At 41.8% G+C, this 20,207-nt stretch overlaps 1 protein-coding gene across 2 annotated transcripts in view; it reads left to right on the top strand.

Moving 5' to 3' along the window:
- Positions 1 to 20,207, top strand: part of CENPP (centromere protein P) — a 271,071-nt gene that overhangs the window by 210,103 nt on the left and 40,761 nt on the right. The window contains exon 6 of one of the 2 annotated variants that reach the window (XM_074017859.1): positions 17,416 to 17,542. The exons of the other annotated variant lie outside the window; for it this stretch is intronic. Within the exon in view, the coding sequence (XP_073873960.1) occupies positions 17,416 to 17,436 (21 nt within the window). The 3' untranslated portion in view covers positions 17,437 to 17,542. Of the gene's footprint in view, positions 1 to 17,415; positions 17,543 to 20,207 lie in introns of those variants that run through there. 2 annotated transcript variants of the gene reach the window in all.

Consider the following 20,207-nt stretch of genomic DNA (forward strand, 5'->3'; position numbering starts at 1 on the left):
TGCATTGGCTACTCAGGGTCTTTTGTGATTCCTTTTGAATTTTATGATTGTTTTTCTGTTTCTGTTAAGAATGACATTGAAAAACATGTTGAAATTTCGATAGGAATTACATAAAATCTGTAGAACACTTTGGGTAGTATAGTCATTCTAACAATATTAACGCTTCTAATACATGAACAAGAGGTATCTTTTCATTTACTTATGTCTTAAGTTTATTTCATCAGCGATTTATAGGTTTCAGTGTAGAGATCTTTCTCCTCCTTGGCTATGTTTATTCTTAAGTATTTTGTTATTATGTAGCTATCGTAAATTTTCTTGATTTCTTTTTCATGTAGTTTAGTTAGTATATAGAAAAGCTACTGATTTTTGTATGTTGATTTTGTATTTTGCAAACTTTATTGAATTCGTTTATCAGTTCTAACAGTTTTTTGGTGGAGTCTTTAGAATTTTCTCTATATAAGATATCATCTGCAAACGGATTCCATTTTGGATATTTTTTATTTCTTTCTCTTATCTAATTGCTGTGGCTAGGACTTCTAGTTTTATGTTGAATAGAAGTTGCATGAGTCAGCACCATTGTCTCATTCCTGATCTTAGAGGAAAAGCTTTCAGCTTTTCATTGTTAAGTATGACATACTTACTGTGCACTTGTCATAAATGACCTGTATTGGGCTTGGCGTGGTGGCTCACGCATATAATCCCAGCACTTTGGGAGGCTGAGTCAGGTGCATCACTTGAGGTCAAGAGTTCGAGGCCAGCCTGGTTAACTTGACAAAACCCCGTCTCTACTAAAAATACAAAAATTAGCCAGGCGTGCTGGCACATGCCTGTAAACCCAGCTGTTTGGGAGGTTGAGGCATGAGAATCGCTTAAACCTTGGAGGCAGAGGTTGCAGTGAGCCACAGTTGCACCACTGCACTCCAGCCTGGGTGACAGAGCAAGACTCCGTCTCAAAAAAATAAATAAATGGCCTTTATTTATGTTGAGGTACATTCTTTATATAGCTAATTTGTTGAGGATTTTTTTTTTTTAAATATCATGAAAGGTGTTGAATTTTGTCAAATATTCTGCATTCCAAAGTTGTTTTTTAAAAAACAAAACTAGTAGAAGCTGTAGCAAGACTGATGTATGAAAAAAAGGGAGAAAGCGTGGTTCACCAATGTGAGGACTAGACAAACTGCTACCACCACAATTTTTTTTTTTTTTTTTTTTTGAGATGGAGTTTCACCGTTGTTGCCCAGGCTGGAGTGCAGTGGCGCAATCTCGGCTCACTGCAACCTCTGCCTCCTGGGTTCAAGCAATTCTCCTGCCTCAGCCTCTGGACTAGCTGGGAGTACAGGCACATGCCACCACGCCCAGCTATTTTTTTTTTTTTTTTTTGTATTTTTAGTAGAGATGTGGTTTCACCATGTTGGTCAGGCTAGTCTCAAACTCCTGACCTCAGGTGATCCACCTGCCTCAGCCTCCCAGAGTACTGGGATTACCAGTGTGAGCCACCACATCCAGCTTACAAATTCTTAAAGCATTTAAAGGAAAGTAAGAACATATTATGAACAATTTTATGCCAGTACATTGATATATTTAGATTACATGAATAATTTCCTGAAAAAACACAACTTAACAAAATTGTCACAAGAAGAATCAGAAAATCCAAATTGTCTATAACTATTGAGGACATTGAGTCCATAATTGCAAACCTTCCCACAAGAAATAATACCACAGGTCTCTATATTCTTCACAAATGAATTCTACCGGTTTTTTAAGACCAGCATAACTATATTACAAACTGACAGGGACATTACAAGAAAGGAAAATTTCACAGGTCAGTCTCACTAATGAATAGAGATTTTAAAATACATATAAGCAGACCAAATCCAACAATATATAAATAATATATTATGACTATACTGGGTTTATTCAAGAACTAGCGGCTTAATTTAAGTGTAAAAGTCCAAACACTTTGTGATCATCTTAACAGATGCCAAAAAAAAAAAAAAGTTTGATGAAATTCAACAGCCATTGGTGTTTTGAAAAGAATAAAGAAAGCAAATGTTTACCATACTAGGAATATAAGGAACATCTTTAGTCTGACAGATCATCTACAAAAAAACAACATACTTCAACTGCTAGCTATGTCCCCAAGAGAAGTGAAAACATACATAAGTCCACGTGAAAACTTGAGCATTAATTGTTCATAGCTACACTATTCACAACAGCTAAAATTTAGAAACAACCTAATGTTTATCAACTGATGAATGCATGCACAAAATGCTGCATATCCATACAAGGGAATATTATTTGGTAATAAAAAGGAATGTCATACTGACACATGCTGAATGTGTCACCACGTAGATGAACCTCAAAAACATTACATGCAGTAAAAGAAGCCAGTCACAGAAGACCACATATTGATTTCATTTGTATGAAATGTCCAAAATAGACAAATCCATTGAGAAAGTACATTAGTGGTTGCCTGAAATGAAGGGGGTAAGAAGATAGGGAATGACTGTTAATGGGTACAGGGTTTCTTTATGGAGTGACTAAAATGTTCTAAAAATAGTGGTGATGGCCCTAACTAGGAATATACTAAAAACCACAGAATTGTATATTTTAAAGTATGCATTTTATGGTGTGTAAATTATATCTCGAGAAAGCTGTTATTTTTTTAAATGGTGAAATATTGACAGTTTTCCCTTTCTGAGAACAAAACAGTGATGCCCACTGAAGGCCCTGGCCAGTGTGGTAAAGCAAGAAAAAGAAGAGAAACAGTTTTTCCTTCATTTTCTTATGGGAAAAGAGAAGTAAAGGAAGAAAAAAAACTGTTACTATTCCCAGATTATGTGGATGTGTATGTAAAAATTCAGATTAATTACTAAAATTATCTTTATCTTTAGAGTTTTCCAGACACACAATTAATATATAAAAATAAATAGTGTTTATTTTTAAATAACACTTTAAATAATCTTAGCTACTCGGGAGGCTAAGGCAGGAGTCACTTGAACCCGGAGGCGGAGGTTGCAGTGAGCTGAGATTGCACCACTGCACTCCAGCCTGGGTGACAGAGCGAGACTCTGTCTCAAAAAAAAAAAAAAAAAAAGAAAAAAGTGTCATTGGATGATGCTGGGTGCTGAAGTCTTGGTAAGAGGGAATAATCTAATGAAATCGTTCAGTAAAAATAAACAGCCTCCCAGAGGTCCAGAGTGCTGCTGCATGTGTGTCACTAGGAAGGTTCATGGTCCTCTCTGTGTAATCCACCATGCTGATGGTTCTGCTTTGTGGGGTCTTCCACTGCTTTGGCATCATGAAAGCTCTCTTGCTGGTACTTTCTTTGCTCAATGGAGCTCTGCTTCAAAGAAGATCAGACGGTAAATTAATGTGAAAATTGATGCCCATCAAATTCATTAGGATTAAGACAAAATCATTATTTCAGCTCAGCAAAGGGAAGAGAAGGACACCTGAAATGTGAGAGTCCCAATTAGGGGCCTGTCCACCCCATACTTGCCAGGATATTAAACATTTTATTACTGCATGTGATCACTGATGTTGGGCAAAACAACACAAATGCAGTACATCAACTATCAGATTGGAAATATATTTTAATAAAAACAAGTTATACTGACTAGAAATTAAAAAATAATTGTGTCTTTATATAGTGAGATAATGAAGTTAAAGAAAAGATGTGTAAATATCGAGTAGTTAAGAATAAAAGTAACAAAAAATAAGCAAGATATCCTCAGAGAAAATTATAAAATTTTGAGAGAAATTAAAGCTTAAATATGGGAATTGGGAGATACCATACTCAGTGAGTGGAACATTCAGTGTTGCAGAGATAACATTTGTCCTTACACTGATCTTAGAGTTGGTGAAATTCAAATCAAACTCCTAGCAGTTCACGTGTGTGTGTGTGTGTGCGCTAGAACTTGACAAATTCTAAACTCTATAGGGAAATGTAAAGGCCAAAGAAAAGCCAAGACATTCCTGAAGAAGGACAAGGTTATAAGACTTTCTATGCCAGATATCAACACTGAATATAAACAAGCTACAGTAATTAAGGCAATTTGGTAGTGATGGAAGGATAAACAACCGACAGTGGCACAGAAAGAGAGCAAAATAGTCATTCACGTGTAGCTACTCGATTTTCTCACGTGAATGGTTTCAGGAAACTGCGGAGGGAGACAGAGAAGAGACCAAACAGACCACTCATAGGAAAACAGGCTATGGACTTGTTCTGTTGTGCTCTAGAGACTAGAACTAGAATCAATGGACAGAAACTACAAGCAGGCTGATTTGGGCTTAATTAGAAAAAGAACAAACTTTCTCATAACCAAATCTGTCCAGCTGAGCTACTTAATGAGGTGCCAGGGCCACAGGACAAGAATGAGTTGAGTAAAAACTAGATGAACCCGACCCAGTGGCTCATGCCTGTAATTCCAGCACTTTGGGAGGCTGAGGCGGGTGGCTCACTTGATGTTAGGAGTTCGAGACCAGCCTGGCCAGCATGGTGAAACCCCGACTCTACTAAAAATATGAAAAGTAGCTGGGCATTGTGGCGCATGCCTGTAGTCTCAGCCACTCAGGAGGTTGAGGCAGGAGAATCGCTTCAACCCAGGAGGCGGAGGTTACAGTGAGCCAAGATCACGCCACTGCACTCCGGCCTGAGCGAGAGAGCATGACTCCATCTCAAAAAAAAAAAAAAAAAACTAGGCTGGGCGCAGTGGCTCAAGCCTGTAATCCCAGCACTGTGGGAGGCCGAGACGGGTGGATCACAAGGTCAGGAGATCGAGACCATCCTGGCTAACACGGTGAAACCCAGTCTCTACTAAAAAAAATACAAAAAAACTAGCCGGGCGATGTGGCGGGCGCCTTAGTCCCAGTTACTTGGGAGGCTGAGGCAGGAGAATGGCATAAACCCAGGAGGTGGAGCTTGCAGTGAGCTGAGATCTGGCCACTGCACTCCAGCCTGGGTGACAGAGCGAGACTCCGTCTCAAAAAAAAAAAAAAAACTAGATGACATTCTATTGAGAATTTTGCCGAAGGAATTTCCCAGACACTGGACTAGATATCATTTTATCAGTAGGGTCTGTGCTGCTTTGATTCTGCCTCCCTAAGATAGTGTTCTTAGGCAGTGGAGAACATAGATGTACGTTCTGTCTCTGAGCACTTCTCTTACTCCCTGAGCAAAGTTTGTTCAGGAGCCAGGCTTAGTAATAATGGCCAATGTGGACAAAGTACAGTACAGTTATAGGCTGGACTCTGGGTCTGGTTCTTCCATCCATAGTCCTTCCAAGCCACTAGCGTCTGGAGCCTTTCCTTGAAGTCGCAGGTGACTAAAACAGACGCTGAATCTCTGTACTCAGCATGATATCAGAGACAGGACACATTGATGGATTCCCCTGCATTCAGTCTAGAAGTGGAAACAAACTCATTTGAACAAACGGTGTCATTGGGCCGGGCGTGGTGGCTCACGCCTGTAATCCCAGCACTTTGGAAGGCTGAGGCGGGCGGCGGGCGGATCATGAGGTCAGGAGATCGAGACCATCCTGGCAAAGATGGTGAAACCCCGTCTCTACTAAAAATACAAAAAATTAGCCAGGCGTGGTGGCGTGCACCTGTAGTCCCGGCTACTCAGGAGGCTGAGGCAGGAGAGTCACTTGAACCCGAGAGGCGGAGCTTGTAGTGAGCCGAGATCGCGCCACTGCATGCCAGCCTGGGTGACAGGGCGAGACTCTGTCTCAAAAAAAAATAAAATAATAAAAAAAGTGGTATCACTGGAGGATGCTGGGTGCTGAAGTCTTGGTAAGAGGGTATAATCTAATGAAATCGTTCAGTTTCTTTTGTTTTTGAGAATTAGACTGTAAGATATGACATTTGATATAACAAGTTTTCTTGAGACCTGTTATTTTTTTGTTTAGACTTTGTTTGATTTCCTGTCCTGCTGCAGTAATATTCAGTCCGGGAGGCTGGAAGTATTTCTAGATAGCTGTGCGTGTGAAGGGATGTAGGGGTTGAGGCAAGAGTACAAATGAAGGTTCATATATGATATTCCAAATGTGTAAAAGTTACACCTCAAGCCAACAAGCAGTTAAATAAATTATGTTTTATTCTCTTATCTTGAAAAGTATCCTTCATAACAACCTGGAAGGCCAGGTTCCAATTTAGAATCCTGAACTCCTCAGGATTCACTTACACCAAAACATGGTGGCTCAGGAAGGAGCCAGTACACAGCCCACCACACTTTTCTACCCTATGTCATGACATGTTTGTGCCTCCAGGCCCTTTCCCCAGCTCTGTATGAGCAGCTACCCTCTGGCCCTGGGGTTGCCTGCACACGCAGTGTTGTCTGTCTTCAGGGTGACAGAGCCAGGGAAGAGGAATGCATAAGCCCTGGAAACAAAGTTATTTGGGCAGAGAATTCCAGGCTACCAGATACTCAGAGCATTTCCTGGGGAGGTGACTGTGGCACATAGACGTCTTGCTTAGTGGCCAAGCGGAGCCCATGTCACAAACCCCTCTTGTCCAAGTTTAAGTGTGATGCTGGGATTGGAAGCCAGGAATTATCATGAGTGGAAGCCATAGTTTCAGGCAAAAAAATTTGGGCGAGAAATATATAGTACTGTTATATAGTAAGGTGTTAGGTATAGAGGTCTTATTGTGATATAGCATACTTCCCCAAAATGATGTCCTATGCTTTTTGTTTTGATTTTTGAGACACAGTCTTGCTCTGTCACCCAAGCTGGACTGTAGTGGCACAACCACGGCTTACTGTAGCCTCAACCTCTCAGGCTGAAACAATCCTCTCACCTTAGCCTGCCAAATATCTGGGACTACGGGCACATACCACCACACCTGGCTTATTTTATTTTATTTTATTTTATTGTTTTATTTTTCCATAAGTTATTGGGGTACAGATGGTATTTGGTTACATGAGTAAGTTCTTTAGTGGTGATTTGTGAGATTTTGGTGTACCATCACCTGAGCAGTATTCGCTGCACCCTATTTGTAGTCTTTTATCCCTCATCCCCTCCCACTCTTCCCCACAACTCTCCAAAGTCCATTGTATCATTCTTATGCCCTTGCATCCTCATAGCTTAGCTCCCACATATCAGTAAGAACATACGATGTTTGGTTTTCCATTCCTAAGTAACTTCACTTAGAATAATAGTCTCCAGTCTCATCCAGGTCACTGCAAATGCTGTTAATTCATTCCTTTTTATGGCTCCATAGTATTATATATATATGGAATATATATATATATTTGATATGGTGTGTGTGTGTGTAAGTATATATATGATATGGTATACACACACACACCACAGTTTCTTTATCCACTCGTTGATTGATGGGCATTTGGGTTGGTTCCATGATTTTGCAGTTGTGAGTTGTGCTGCTGTAAACATGCATGTCTAAGTATCTTTTTTGAATAGTGACTTCCTTTTCCTCTAGGTAGATACCCAGTAGTGGGACTGCTGGATCAAATGGTGGTTCTACTTTTAGTTCTTTAAGGAATCTCCACACCGTTTTCATAGTGGCTGCACTAGGTTCCATTCCCACCAGCACTGTTCACCACATCCATGCCAACATCAACTGTTTTTTGATTTTTTGATTATGGCCATTATTGTAGGAGTAAGGTGGTATCACATTGTGGTTTTGATTTACATTTCTCTGATTATTAGTGATGTTGAGCGTTTTTTCATATGTTTACTGACCATTTGTATATCTTCTTTTGAAAATTGTCTATTCATGTCCTTGGCCCACTTTTTGATAGGATTGTTTGTTTTTTTTCTTCCTGATTTGTTTGAGTTCGTTGTAGATTCTGGATATTAGTGCTTTGTCAGATGTATAGATTGTGGGGATTTTCTCCCACTCGGTAGGTTGTCTGTTTACTCTGTTGAGTGTTCCTCTTGCCATGCAAAAGCTCTTTAGTTTAATTAGGTCCCAGCTATTTATCTTTGTTTTTATTGCATTTCCTTTTGGGTTCTTGGTCATGAAATCCTTGCCTAGGCCAATGTCTACTTATTTATTTTATTTTTTTCTTCTTTTTTTCTTTTTCTTTTTCTTTTTATTATTTTTTCTTTTTTTTTAAGCCAATGTCTACAAGGGTTTTTCCAATGTTATCTTCTAGAATTTTTATAGTTTCAGGTCTTAGGTTTAAGTCTTTAATCCATCTTGAGTTGATTTTTGTATAAGATAAGAGACGAGGATCCAGTTTTATTCTCCTGCATGTGGCTCACCAATTATCTCAGCACCATTTGTTGAAAAGGGTGTCCTTTCCCCGCTTCATGTTTTTGCTTTGTCAAAGATCAGTTGGCTGTAAGTATTTGGGTTTATTTCTGGGTTGTCTTTTCTGTTCCATTGGTCTATATGCCTATTTTTATACTGGTACTATGTTGTTTTGGTGACTGTGGCCTTATATTATAGTTTGAAATTAGGTAATGTGATGCCTCCAGATTTGTTCTTTTTGCTTAGTCTTACTTTGGTTGTGTGGGCTCTTTTTTGGTTCCATGTGAATTTTAGAATTGTTTTTTCTAATTCTGTGAAGAAGGATGGTGGTATTTTGAGGGGAATTGCATTGGATTTGTAGATTGCTTTTGGCAGTATGGTCATTTTCACAATATTGATTCTACCATCCATGAGCATGGGATGTGTTTCCATTTGTTTGTGTCATCTGTGATTTCTTTCAGCAGCATTTTGTAGTTTTCCTTGCAGAGGTCTTTCGACTCCTTGGTTGGGTATATTCCTAAATATTTTATTTTATTTTATTGCAGTTATTGTAAAAGGGGTTGAGTTCTTGATTTAATTCTCCACCTGGTCCCTGTTAGTCTATAGAAGAGCTACTGATTTGTATACATTAATCTTGTATCTGGAAACTTTGCTGAATTCTTTGATCAGTTCTAGGAGCTTTCTGGAGGAGTCCTTAGGGTTTTCAAGGTAAACGATCATATCATCAGCAAACAGTGACAGTTTGACTTCCTCTTTACCAATTTGGACGCCCTTTATTTCTTTCTCTTGTCTGATTGCTCTGGCTAGGACTTCCAGTACTATGTTGAAGAGGAGTGGTGAGAGTGGGCCTCCTTGTCTCGTTCCAATTCTCAGAGAGAGTGCTTTCAACTTTTCCCCATTCAGTATTATGTTGGCTGTGGGTTTGTCATATGGTTTTTATTACATTTAGGTATGTCCCTTGTATGCCGATTTTGCTGAGAGTTTTAATCATAAAGGGATGCTGGATTTTGTCGAATGTTTTTTCTGCATCTGTTGAGATTATGTGATTTTTGTTTTTAATTCTTTCTTTCTCTTTCCTTCTTTCCTTCCTTCTTTCCTTCCTTCCTTCCTTCTTTCCTTCCTTCTTTCCTTCTTTCCTTCCTTCTTTACTTCCTTCTTTCCTTCCTTCTTTCTTTCCTTCCTTCCTTCCTTTCTTCCTTCTTCCCTCTTCCTCTCCTCTCCTCTCCTCTCCTCTCCTCTCCTCTCCTCTCCTCTCCACTCCTCTTTCTTGTCTTGAGACAGAGTTTCACTCTTGTTGCCCAGGCTGGAGTGCAGTGGAGCAATCTTGGCTCACTGCAACTTCTGCCTCCCAGGTTCGTGATTCTCCTGCCTCAGCTTCCCAAGTGGCTGGGATTACAGGCATGTGCCACCACTCCCAGCTAAGTTTTTGTATTTAGTGGAGATGGGGTTTCAGCATTTTGATCAGTCTGGTCTTGAATTTCTGACCTCAGGTGATCCACCCGCCTCACCCTCCCAAAGTGCTGGGACTACAGGCGTTAGCCACTGCGCCCTGCTGTTGTTTTTAATTCTGCTTATGTGGTGTATTATGTTTATTGACTTGCATATGTTAAACCATCCCTGCATCCCTGGTATGAAACCTACTTGATCATGGTGGATTATCTTTTTGATATGTTGTGGGATTCTATTAGCTAGTATTTTGTGCTTTTGTTTTGTTTTCTTTTCCAAGATGGAGTCTTGATCTGTCACCCAGGCCGGAGTGCAGTGGCACGATCTTGGCTTCCTGCAACCTCCACCTCCCGGCTTCAAGTAGTTCTCCTGCCTCAGCCTCCCAAACTGCTGAGATTATAGGCACCTGCCACTGCACCCAGCTAATTTTTGTTTTTTTAGTAGAAATGGGGTTTCACCATGTTGGCCAGGCTGGTCTCTAACTCCTGACCTCGTGATCCACCTGCCTCGGCCTCCCAAAGTACTGAGATTACAGGCGTGAGCCACTGCGCCCAGCCTTCAGTTACCTAGTATTTTGTTATTGATTTTAGTATCAATGTCCATCAAGGATATTGGTCTGTATTGTTTGTTGTTGTTGTTGTGTCCTTTCCTGGTTTTAATATTAAGGTGATGCTGGCTTCATAGAATGAGTTAGGGAAGGTTCCTTCTTTATCTTTTGGTATAGTGTGAAAAGGATTGGTACCAATTTTTCTTTGAATGTCTGGTAGAATTCTGCTGTGAATCCATCTGGTTTTGGACTTTTTTTGGTTGGTAATTTTTTTTTTTTTTTAATGGAGTTTCACTCTTGTTGCCCAGGCTGGAGTACAATGGTGCGATCTCGGCTCACTGCAACCTCCGCCTCCCAGGTGCAAGCAATTCTCCTACCTCAGCCTCCCGAGTAGCTGGGATTACAGATGCGTACCACCACGCCTGGCTATTTTTAGTAGAAACGGGATTTCACCATGTTAGCTAGGCTGGTCTTGAACTCCTGACCTCAGGTGATCTACCCGTCTCAGCCTCCCAAAGTGCTGGGATTACAGGCATGAACCACTGCACCCGGCCAGTAATTTTTTAATTACCATTTCAGTCTTGCTGCTTGTTACTGGTCTGTTCAGGTTATCTAATTCTTCCTGATTTTAGCTAGGAAGATTGTATTTTTCCAGGAACTTACTCATCTCTTCTAGGTTTTCCGTTGTATGTGTGTATAGGTATTCATAGTAGCCTTGAATGATCTTTTGTATTTGAGTGGAGTCAGTTGTAATGTCTCCTGTTGTATTTTTTAGTGAAGTTATTTGGATTTTCTCTCTTCTTTTCTTGGTTAATCTTGCTAATGGTCTATCACTTTTATTTATCTTTTCAAAGAACTAGCTTTTTGTTTCATTTATCATTTTTAATTTTTTTTGTTTATGTTTCAGTTTCATTTAATTCTGCTCTGATCTTGGTTATTTCCTTTCTTCTGCCGGGTTTGTGTTTGGTTTGTTCTTATTTCTCTAGTTCCTTGAGTTGTGACCTTAGATTGTCTGTGCTCTTTCAGACTTTTTGATGTAGGTGTTTAGGGCTGTGAACTTTCCTCTTAGCACGACCTTTGCTAAATCCCAGAGGTTTTGATAGGTTGTGTCATTATTGTCATTCGGTTAGAAGAATTTTTAAATTTCCATCTTGATTTCATTTTTGACCCAGTGCTCATTCAGGAGCAGGTTAATTTCCATGTATTTACATGGTTTTGAAGTTTCCTTTTGGAATTGATTTCCAATTTTATTCCACTGTGGTCTAAGAGAGTGTTGGATATAATTTCAATTTTTAAAAATTTATTGAGGCTCATTTTATGACCTATCATATGGTCTGTCTTGGAGAAAGTTCCATGTGCTCTTGAATAGAATGTGTGTTCTGCAGTTGATGGATGAAATGTTCTGTATATATATCTGTTAATCCATTTGTTCCAAGGTATTAGAACAAGTACTGAAATTCCCCACTATTATTGTGTTGCTGTCTATCTCATTTCTTAGGTCTATTACTAATTGTTTTATAAATTTGGGAGCACCAGTGTTGTTAGGTGCGTATATATTTAGAATTACGGTATTTTCCTGTTGGACAAGGCCTTTTACCATTATATAATGTCCCTCCTTGTCTCTTTTAACCGCTGTTGCTTTAAAGTTTGTTTTGTCTGATATAAGAATAGCTACCCTTGCTCGCTTTTGGTGTCTATTTGCATGAAATGCCTTTTTCTACCCCTTTATTTTAAGTGTATATGAGTCCTTATGTGTTAAGTGAGTCTCCTGAAGGCAACAGATAGTTGGTTAGTGAGTTCTTATCTACTCTGCTGTTCTGTATCTTTTAAGTGGAGCACTTAGTCCATTTACCATTGCATCCATCCTGCTCTTTGTTGCCTGTGTAGTTTGTGGGTTTTTTGTTTTTTGCTTTTTAGCTTGTATTTTTGTTTTATAGGTCCTGTGTGATTTATGCTTTAAAGAGATTCCATTGTCATGTATTTCCAGGACTTGTTTCAAGATTTAGAGTTCCTTTTAGCAGGTCTTGTAGTGGTGGCTTAGTAATGGCGAATTCTCTCAGCATTTGTTTGTCTGAAAACAACTATCTTTCCCTCACATGTGACGCTGAGTTTCGCGGAATACAAAATTCTTGGCTGGTAATTGTTTTGTTTGAGGAGTAGGGCCCCAATCCCTTCTAGCTTTTAGGGTTTCTGCTGAGAAATCTGCTATTAATGTGATAAGTTTTCCTTTATAGGTTACCCGGTGCTTCTGTCTCACAGCTCTTAAGATTCTTTCCTTCATCTTAACTTTGGATAACCTGATGACAATGTGCCTTAGGCAAAGATCTTTTTGCGATGGATTTCCCAGGTTTTCTTTGTGCTTCTTGTATTTGGATATCTGGCCCTCTAGCTAGGCTGGGGAAGTTTTCCTCAATTATTCCCCCAAATATGTTTTTCAAGCTTTTAGAATTCTCTTCCTCCTCAGGAACACCAGTTATTCTTAGGTTTGGTCGTTTAGCATAATCCCAGACTTCTTGGAGGCTTTGTTCTTACATTCTTATTCTTTTTCCTTTGTCTTTGTTGGACTGGGTTTATTCAAAGACCTTGTCTTTGAGCTCTGAATTTCTTTCTTCTACTTCTTCAGTTCCATTGCTGAGACTTTCCAGAGCATTTCGCATTTTTGTTGTTGTTGTTGTTGTTTTGGAGACAGAGTCTCGCTCTGTCGCCAGTCTGGAGTGCAGTGGTGCAATCTCGTCTCACTGCAACCTCCGCCTTCCGGGTTCAAGCAATTCTGCTGCCTCAGCCTCCCGAGTAGCTGGGACTACAGGCATGTACCACCACACCCGACTAATTTTTGTATTTTTGTGGGTTTTTTTGTTTTTTTTTTTTGTTTTTTTTTTTTTTTTGAGACAGAGTCTCGCTCTGTGGTCCAGGCTGGAGTGCAGTGGCCGGATCTCAGCTCACTGCAAGCTCCGCCTCCCGGGTTCACGCCATTCTCCTGCCTCAGCCTCCCAAGTAGCTGGGACTACAGGCGCTCACCACCTCGCCTGGCTAATTTTTTGTATTTTTTGGTAGAGATGGGGTTTCACCGTGTTAGCCACGATAGTCTCGATCTCCCGACCTCGTGATCCGCCCGTCTCGGCCTCCCAAAGTGCTGGGATAATTTTTGTATTTTTTTTAGTAGAGACGAGGTTTCAACATGTTGGCCAGGATGGTCTCGATCTCCTGCCCTCATGATCCACCCACCTCGGCCTCCCAAAGTGCTGGGATTACAGGTGTGAGCCACCGTGCCTGGCCTGCATTTCGCATTTCTAAAAGTGTGTCCAAAGTTTCCTAAATTTTGTATTGTTTTTTCTTTAAGCTATCTATTTCATTGAATATTTTTCCCTTCACTTCTTGTATCATTTTTTTGGATTTCCTTGCTTTGGGCTTCGCCGTTCTCTGGTCCCTCCCTGATTAGCTTAATAACTAACCTCCTGAATTCTTTTTCAGGTAAATCAGGGATTTCTTCTTGGTTTGGATCCATTGCTGGTGAACTAGTGTGATTTTTGGGGAGTGCTGAAGAACCTTGTTTTGTCGTATTACCGGGGTTGGTTTTCTGGCTCCTTCTCATTTGGGTAGGTTCTATCAGAGGGAAGGTCTAGGGCTGAAGGCTGTTGTTCAGATTCTTTTGTCCCACGGGGTGTTCCTTTGATGTAGTACTCTCCTCCTTTGCCTATGGATGTGGCTTCCTGTGAGCCGAACTTCAGTGATTATTGTCTTTCTTCTGGGTCTAGCCAACCAGCGAATCTACCCGACTCCAGGCTGGTACGGGGGATTGTCTGTATAGAGTCTTGTGATATGAACCGCATATGGGTCTCTCATTCTGGTGGAGGTGGCAGAGGGTGCAGTGGGCTCCATGAGGGTCCTTTGGTGGTTTAGTGCTCTAGTTTTGTGCTGGTTGGCCTCCTGCCAAGAGGTGGTGCTTCCTGGAAAGCATCAGCTGTAGTAGTGTGGAAAGGGACCAGTGTCCTAGAACTCCCAAGATGGTAGGCCCTTTGTCTTCAGCTACCAGGGTGGATAGGAAAGGACCATCAGGTGGCGACAGGGCTTGGTGTGTTTGAGCTCTCCTTGGGTGGGTCTTGCTGCGGCTGCTGTGGGGAATGGGGTTAGACTCCCAGGTCACTGGAGTCGTGTACCTAAGAGGATTATGGCTGCCTCTGCTGAGTCATGGAGGTTGTCAGGGAAGTGGGGGAAAGCCAGCAGTCACAGGCCTCACCCAGTTCCCACGCAAACTGAAGGGCAGTTCCCCCACCGCCCAACAGCCCCAAGTCTGTTTCCAAGCAGAGGGCAAGAGGGGCTTGAAAACTTGCCCGAGGCTGTCCGCCTCCCAGCTGCCAAAGAAAAGGGCTCTTCCCCTGCCTCTGAAGTCTGCACACCGGCTTCACACCCTCCTCCCCAGTTCTGGCCAGAAGGCTTCTTGCCCATTCAAATTGTTACAAAGTTTGGCTGGAGAATTCCTTCTCCCTGTGGAGTTTTACCCCCTGCTCCTCTGGCCACCCTCCCGATGGATCCCTGTGGTGTCAGGCAGGAATGGGCTGCTTGGGGACCCAACGAGCTCCCAGGGCTTTTCTGCTGCTTCCTCTACCCCTGTATTTCACTCGGCTCTCTAACTTGACTCAGCTCTAAGTTAAGTCGGAAACTTCTCCTGCAAACAGACCTTGAGCTTCTCCAGTGGGGTGTGTGTTTAGGAGAGGAGGGCCTCCCTTTCCCACTTCTGCATTTGGGGCACTCACAGTAGTTAGGGTGTCTCCCGAGTCCTGCAGGAGCAGTCCGTTTCCCTCAGAGGGTCTGTGGGTCCTCTTGGGATTGCCAATTTGTTCTTGCAGTCGATCTGGAGCTAAAATTCACAATGCAAGCCTACGGATGTTGGTCTCTCTGGAGCTATAATTTAGTCCTGCCTCCTGTCTGCCATGATCCCCTCCATCTCCTACATTTTTTTTTTTAATTTTTTTTTCATAGAGATGGGGATCTCACTATGTTGCCAGGGCTGGTCTCGAACTCCTGGGCTCAAGTGATCCTCCTGCCTTAGCCTCCCAAAGTTTTGGGATTACAGGCATGAGCCACCGTGCCTGCTGTCCTATGTTTTTAAATGTATTTTGCTGATGAAATAAGGGAAGCTCTACCATAAATGTAACATAAGGAAACCAATCTGGGCCTGGCACAATGGCTTATGCCTGTAATCCCAGCGCTTCAGAAGGCTAAAGCACAAGGATCGCTTGAGCAACAAAGCAAGACCCCATCTCTGCAAAACATTTAGAAATTAGCTGGGCAAGGTGGCACGTATCTATAGTCACTGCTACTTGGGAGGCTGAGGTGGGAGGATCAGTCACTTGAGCCCAATAGTTCAAGGCTGCAGTGAGCTATGATTATACCATTGCACTCCAGCCTGAGTGACACAGCAAGACCCTGTCTCTAAAAGAAATGAAACAAAATGCAAGAAAATAGAAGAAAAAAAAAATCTGTCATAGTCTAGTTTGGCAGAAACAAAAAACAAACTAGATAAACATGTGAGTGGCCAGTAGGTTCTCATATCATGACTGAAGAAAGCATCACCATGAACTTGTCCATTACAGCAAAAGATCATATATCAACATTAAAGGATGAGAAACTTAGTCATGAATCCCTTGGTGTTGCATCATGAAGTTTGCCATCTAGTCTTGGGTATGAACCCATAACTACCCAGTTTCCTTCCTTTTGGACATGACCCAAAGCTGATTGCAAAGTCTTAATTAGACTAAACTATCTAGCATTACATTAGAGCCCAAGTGTTCAGTGGTAGACAGCAACTGTGTGCCTGTGGGGTCACTGTGGAGCCTGTCTTGAATCAGGAGCATGGCAGTTTGTATAATCTTAATCTGTTCTTAGCCTACTTAAGCATCCATCAGCCAAAAATAATCTTCCTACATCCTGTTTGGCTGTCCTCAAACTGCTTTTATTCCTTCATCCCATTCTCTACTCCATTTATTTACAAAGTAATCTACAGGAAATGCCTCCATGTATTCACCTTCCATTTATTCCTTATTCTACCACAATTCTGCTTCTGCATTTATGGCTCTCAGAAAACTGCAGTCTCAAAAGTCGCAGTGGCTCCAGACCTATCTATGCAGCCTTCCTTTTCCTTGTCTTTTTTTTTCTTTTTAAGTTGGTTACCCAATTCTTGGAAGTCAATCTGCTCTTCTACTTTTCTGACTTTTTTTCTCAGTACCTCATACTGGTTCCCCTCCACCATGACCTTCGTCCATGTCTTAAATGTTGATGCTCCCCAGGTTTCCTCTTGGCCCTCTTCTCTTCCCATTCTTGCTGTCCCCCATGATCTGCTTCATTCATTAAATAAGCATAAGTGAGCCCCTCCATTAATCACATTGCTTTAATATATGCTAATGGGTTACATACCAGTTTTAAGTTCTAAGCTCTTTCCTGAGCTTCATACACAGCTTAAATTGCCAGCTTCCATTTGGTCACCTTGGCTTTGATTTCTTCCAAGCACTACCTCAGCACATCTACAAGAACAAGCCATACTGTCATCCCTGTTCCTCCCCCAACCCCTCAAACTTGTTATTCCTTTAATATCCCTTATTGTAGATAATTCATGGAACAGCAGAAATGCAAGATTTACCTAACAATTGGTTTTAGGTCTGGGTTTTAACATTTAGATTTTTATACGTTTGGGCTTAGATGGATATAGTGAGTTTATATTATGTCCCTACAGCAGGAAATTGTTTTTGCTTATCTAAACCAACCTGTTTTAACACTTGTAATATTCTGGCAAGAGTTCAGGAAGAGTTTAAATTACAGGAGAAACTTTGTACAAAGAAAACCACATTTGGTATTTATAGTTTGTTTTTCTTAAAGACTACATTAAGTCATTTTTTACCATAACGGTGTGCATTCAAAGCTAAAATTGTTATTTATGTTATTCAGCATTGGAGTAGTTTTGTAGAGTTTCAAAGTAACCTAAGAGTAGACATTTTGGGTATGCTTATTGGCAGAATCGGATTCTTACCTGTTCCTACATACGGTATACCTGCCAGATGATAGGGAGAGCCAGATGGGAGAGAAACAAAGAAGTCAGCATGAATGAGCACCTACTGGCTGCCAGATGCCTAGTTCTTTGCTAGGCACTGTACACATGTAGTCTCAAGAAATTCTTCAACCCAATGATGTGTGCTATTATCCTCCAGTTTACAGAGGAGGAAAACTGAAGTGTCACAGAAGCTAAATGACTTTTCAGGCTAACTGAAAAGTCACTGGTCAGCGCTTCTTGCCCCCACAACAGACATTGAAAGACACGTATTCAGAAGCCTTTGAGATGGAAAGTAGATGGCTTGAGTGCCTGAATTTGGTGACAGATCACTGTGAAAGAGTCAGAACTGGAGCTCAGATCTCAGCTAGGCCACTTGCCTCACAGTGAGTATTGCATAAAGTCACATTTCCCTTCTTCTGGAACTCAGTTTTCTTTCTTTCTTTCTTTTTTTTTTTAAGACCGAGTTTTGCTCTTGTTTCCCAGGCTGGAGTGCAGTGGCATGATCTCGGCTCACTGCAACCGCCACCTCCCAGGTTCAAGCAATTCTCCTGCCTCAGCCTCCTGAGTAGCTGGGATTACAGGCGCCCACCACCACGCCCAGCTAATTTTTTGTATTTTTAGTAGAGACGGGGTTTCACCATGTTGGCCAGGCTGGTCTTGACCTCCTGACCTCAGGTGATCCACTCGCCTCAGCCTCCCAAAGTGCTGGGATTGCAGGCATGAGCCACCGTGCCCTGCCCCAGTTTTCTTATCTTTAAAGTGAGACCATTAGAGATGTCATAGGTTATTTCTCTTTCACATTGTAGGGTGTGGTGGTCTGGGTTTGGGAAGCAGGCAGCCACAGCCACAGCCTCCAGAACTGTTCTTTTCCCTACAATTTTCCTTCTGCAAACCCTGAAACCCATGCTTAGCGTGAGGTTTATGAGAAAATTACACATATGGTAGTTTTAACATTTGCTGGGAATGGGGATTCTTTTCCACTGATACACTGTCTGAAGGAGATGGCTGTAAACCAGAGTGACCACAATATTTACAAAAGTATTTAATGAAAAAGATGACTTTGGCAACTGATGTAACCCATCATTTATGGGGGGGATAAAGAGAGGTTCACTTGAGGTTTAATAAATCAAAACATAGTGTTTGTCCACAGCCTCATTTTTTCCCCATTACTGGAAGATGATATCATCATTTTCATTTCCATTAGAATCTTTTAGCGTCCAGGGGGATGAAAAATTAATATTAGCTGGTTTTATTGTGCCATTTTTATTTTTAAAGACAATTTTAGTTTTAATTTTACCAGATATGTGAATGGGGCTTTCAAACTGTACCCGAGGATTCATGGCATTTTTATAAGAATTGTAGTGTGGAAATGACTGACTTTTCTTTTATGTGTACAAGGATTATTCTTTTAAAGCCTCAAGCCTCCAGTTTTTGGTAGCCTGCTCTTTTCCTCAATCCCTGACTTAAATATCAAGCCTTTGAAGAAGCGTTCTCCAGCTTCACGCTGCTCCCATAGCACCCTACTTACGCTGCTGCACCAGGACTGATTTCTCTCTGCTTTATGTTATGAATGGCAGTTACCATCTGTTTTCCCCAAACAGTACATAAATTCTTTGAGGACTTACATGTATGTGTATCAGTATATCATTTTTATTGAGTGCATCTTGAGTGTAATAGTAAAGCATGGCTCTTACAGTCTATTAGAGTCAGTAGTCTATACGAAGGGATCAAATTAGTGCCTCTGTGTGAAACAGTGTGATCATTTCTGTGACTGCAGAAATGTGAAGTTATTTTGGAAATCTACAGGAGAGTACACATCTAGAGTTGTTAAAGAATTAGAAAATGATTTAGCAGCATTCAACAGATGATCTTCCTTCAAGCACTCAAATTATTTTGGTTTTTACCAAAAGAATTGGTGAGAGTGAGAGAAACTCCCACTCTCTTGTGTCTCCCTTCTTAATCTCTTTGACTGGTTCCTCCTCCTCCCTCCCCCTCCTCCTCCCCCCTCCTTCTCCCCCCTCCCCCTCCTCCTCCCCCCTCCTTCTCCTCCCTCCTCCTCTTCCTCCCTCCTCCTCCTCCCTCCTCCTCCCCCCTCCTTCTCCTCCCTCCTCCTCTTCCTCCCTCCTCCTCCTCCCTCCTCCTCCCCCCTCCTCCTCCCCCCTCCTCCTCCCCCCTCCTCCTCCCCCCTCCTCCTCCCCCCTCCTCCTCCCCCCTCCTCCTCCCCCCTCCTCCTCTTCCTCCCTCCTCCTCCTCCCTCCTCCTCCCTCCTCCTCCCCCCTCCTCCCCCCTCTCCACCCTCTCCACCCCTCATCCTCTTCCTCCTCACAAGTGGGGTGGTGTGAACACGATTGTGAGGCTAGAGGGTTGAGTGCAGGAAAGAAGTGGCCAGATCACAACAGGCTTTGGAAATGACAGTAAAGGTTTGGGACCCAAAGGCTACAGGGGAGGAACATAACCAGGTCTGCATGGTGAGGGGGGAATTATTTATTTGTGTATTTATTTACTTAGCCAGTTACATAGCAACAGGTCTGCATTTTGGAAAAATCACAGATTGTAATGTGGTGTATGAAGTGAATGGAGGGATCAAGTCTAGAGGGCACCATTTAAAAGTTACTGCATTTGCCTGGGCACAGTGGCTAACTCCTGTAATCCCAGCACTTTGGGAGGCCAAGGCAGGCAGATCACTTGAAGCTAGGAGTTGAAGACCAGCCTGGCCAACATGAAGATACCCTGTCTCTACTAAAAACTACAAAAATTTAGCCAGGTGTGATGGCGCACACCTGTAAACCCAGCTGCTCGGGAGGCTGAGGCACAAGAATCACTTGAGCCTGGGAGGCAGAGGCTGCGGTGAGCCAAGATTACAGCACTGCACTCTATCCTGGGCAACAGAACAAGACTCTGTCTCAAAAAAATAAAATAAAATAAAATAAATACAGGTTACTGCAGAAA

This window comes from Macaca fascicularis, chromosome 15 (genome assembly GCF_037993035.2).
Source record: "Macaca fascicularis isolate 582-1 chromosome 15, T2T-MFA8v1.1".
In the NCBI taxonomy this organism is placed as follows: Eukaryota; Metazoa; Chordata; class Mammalia; order Primates; family Cercopithecidae; genus Macaca; species Macaca fascicularis.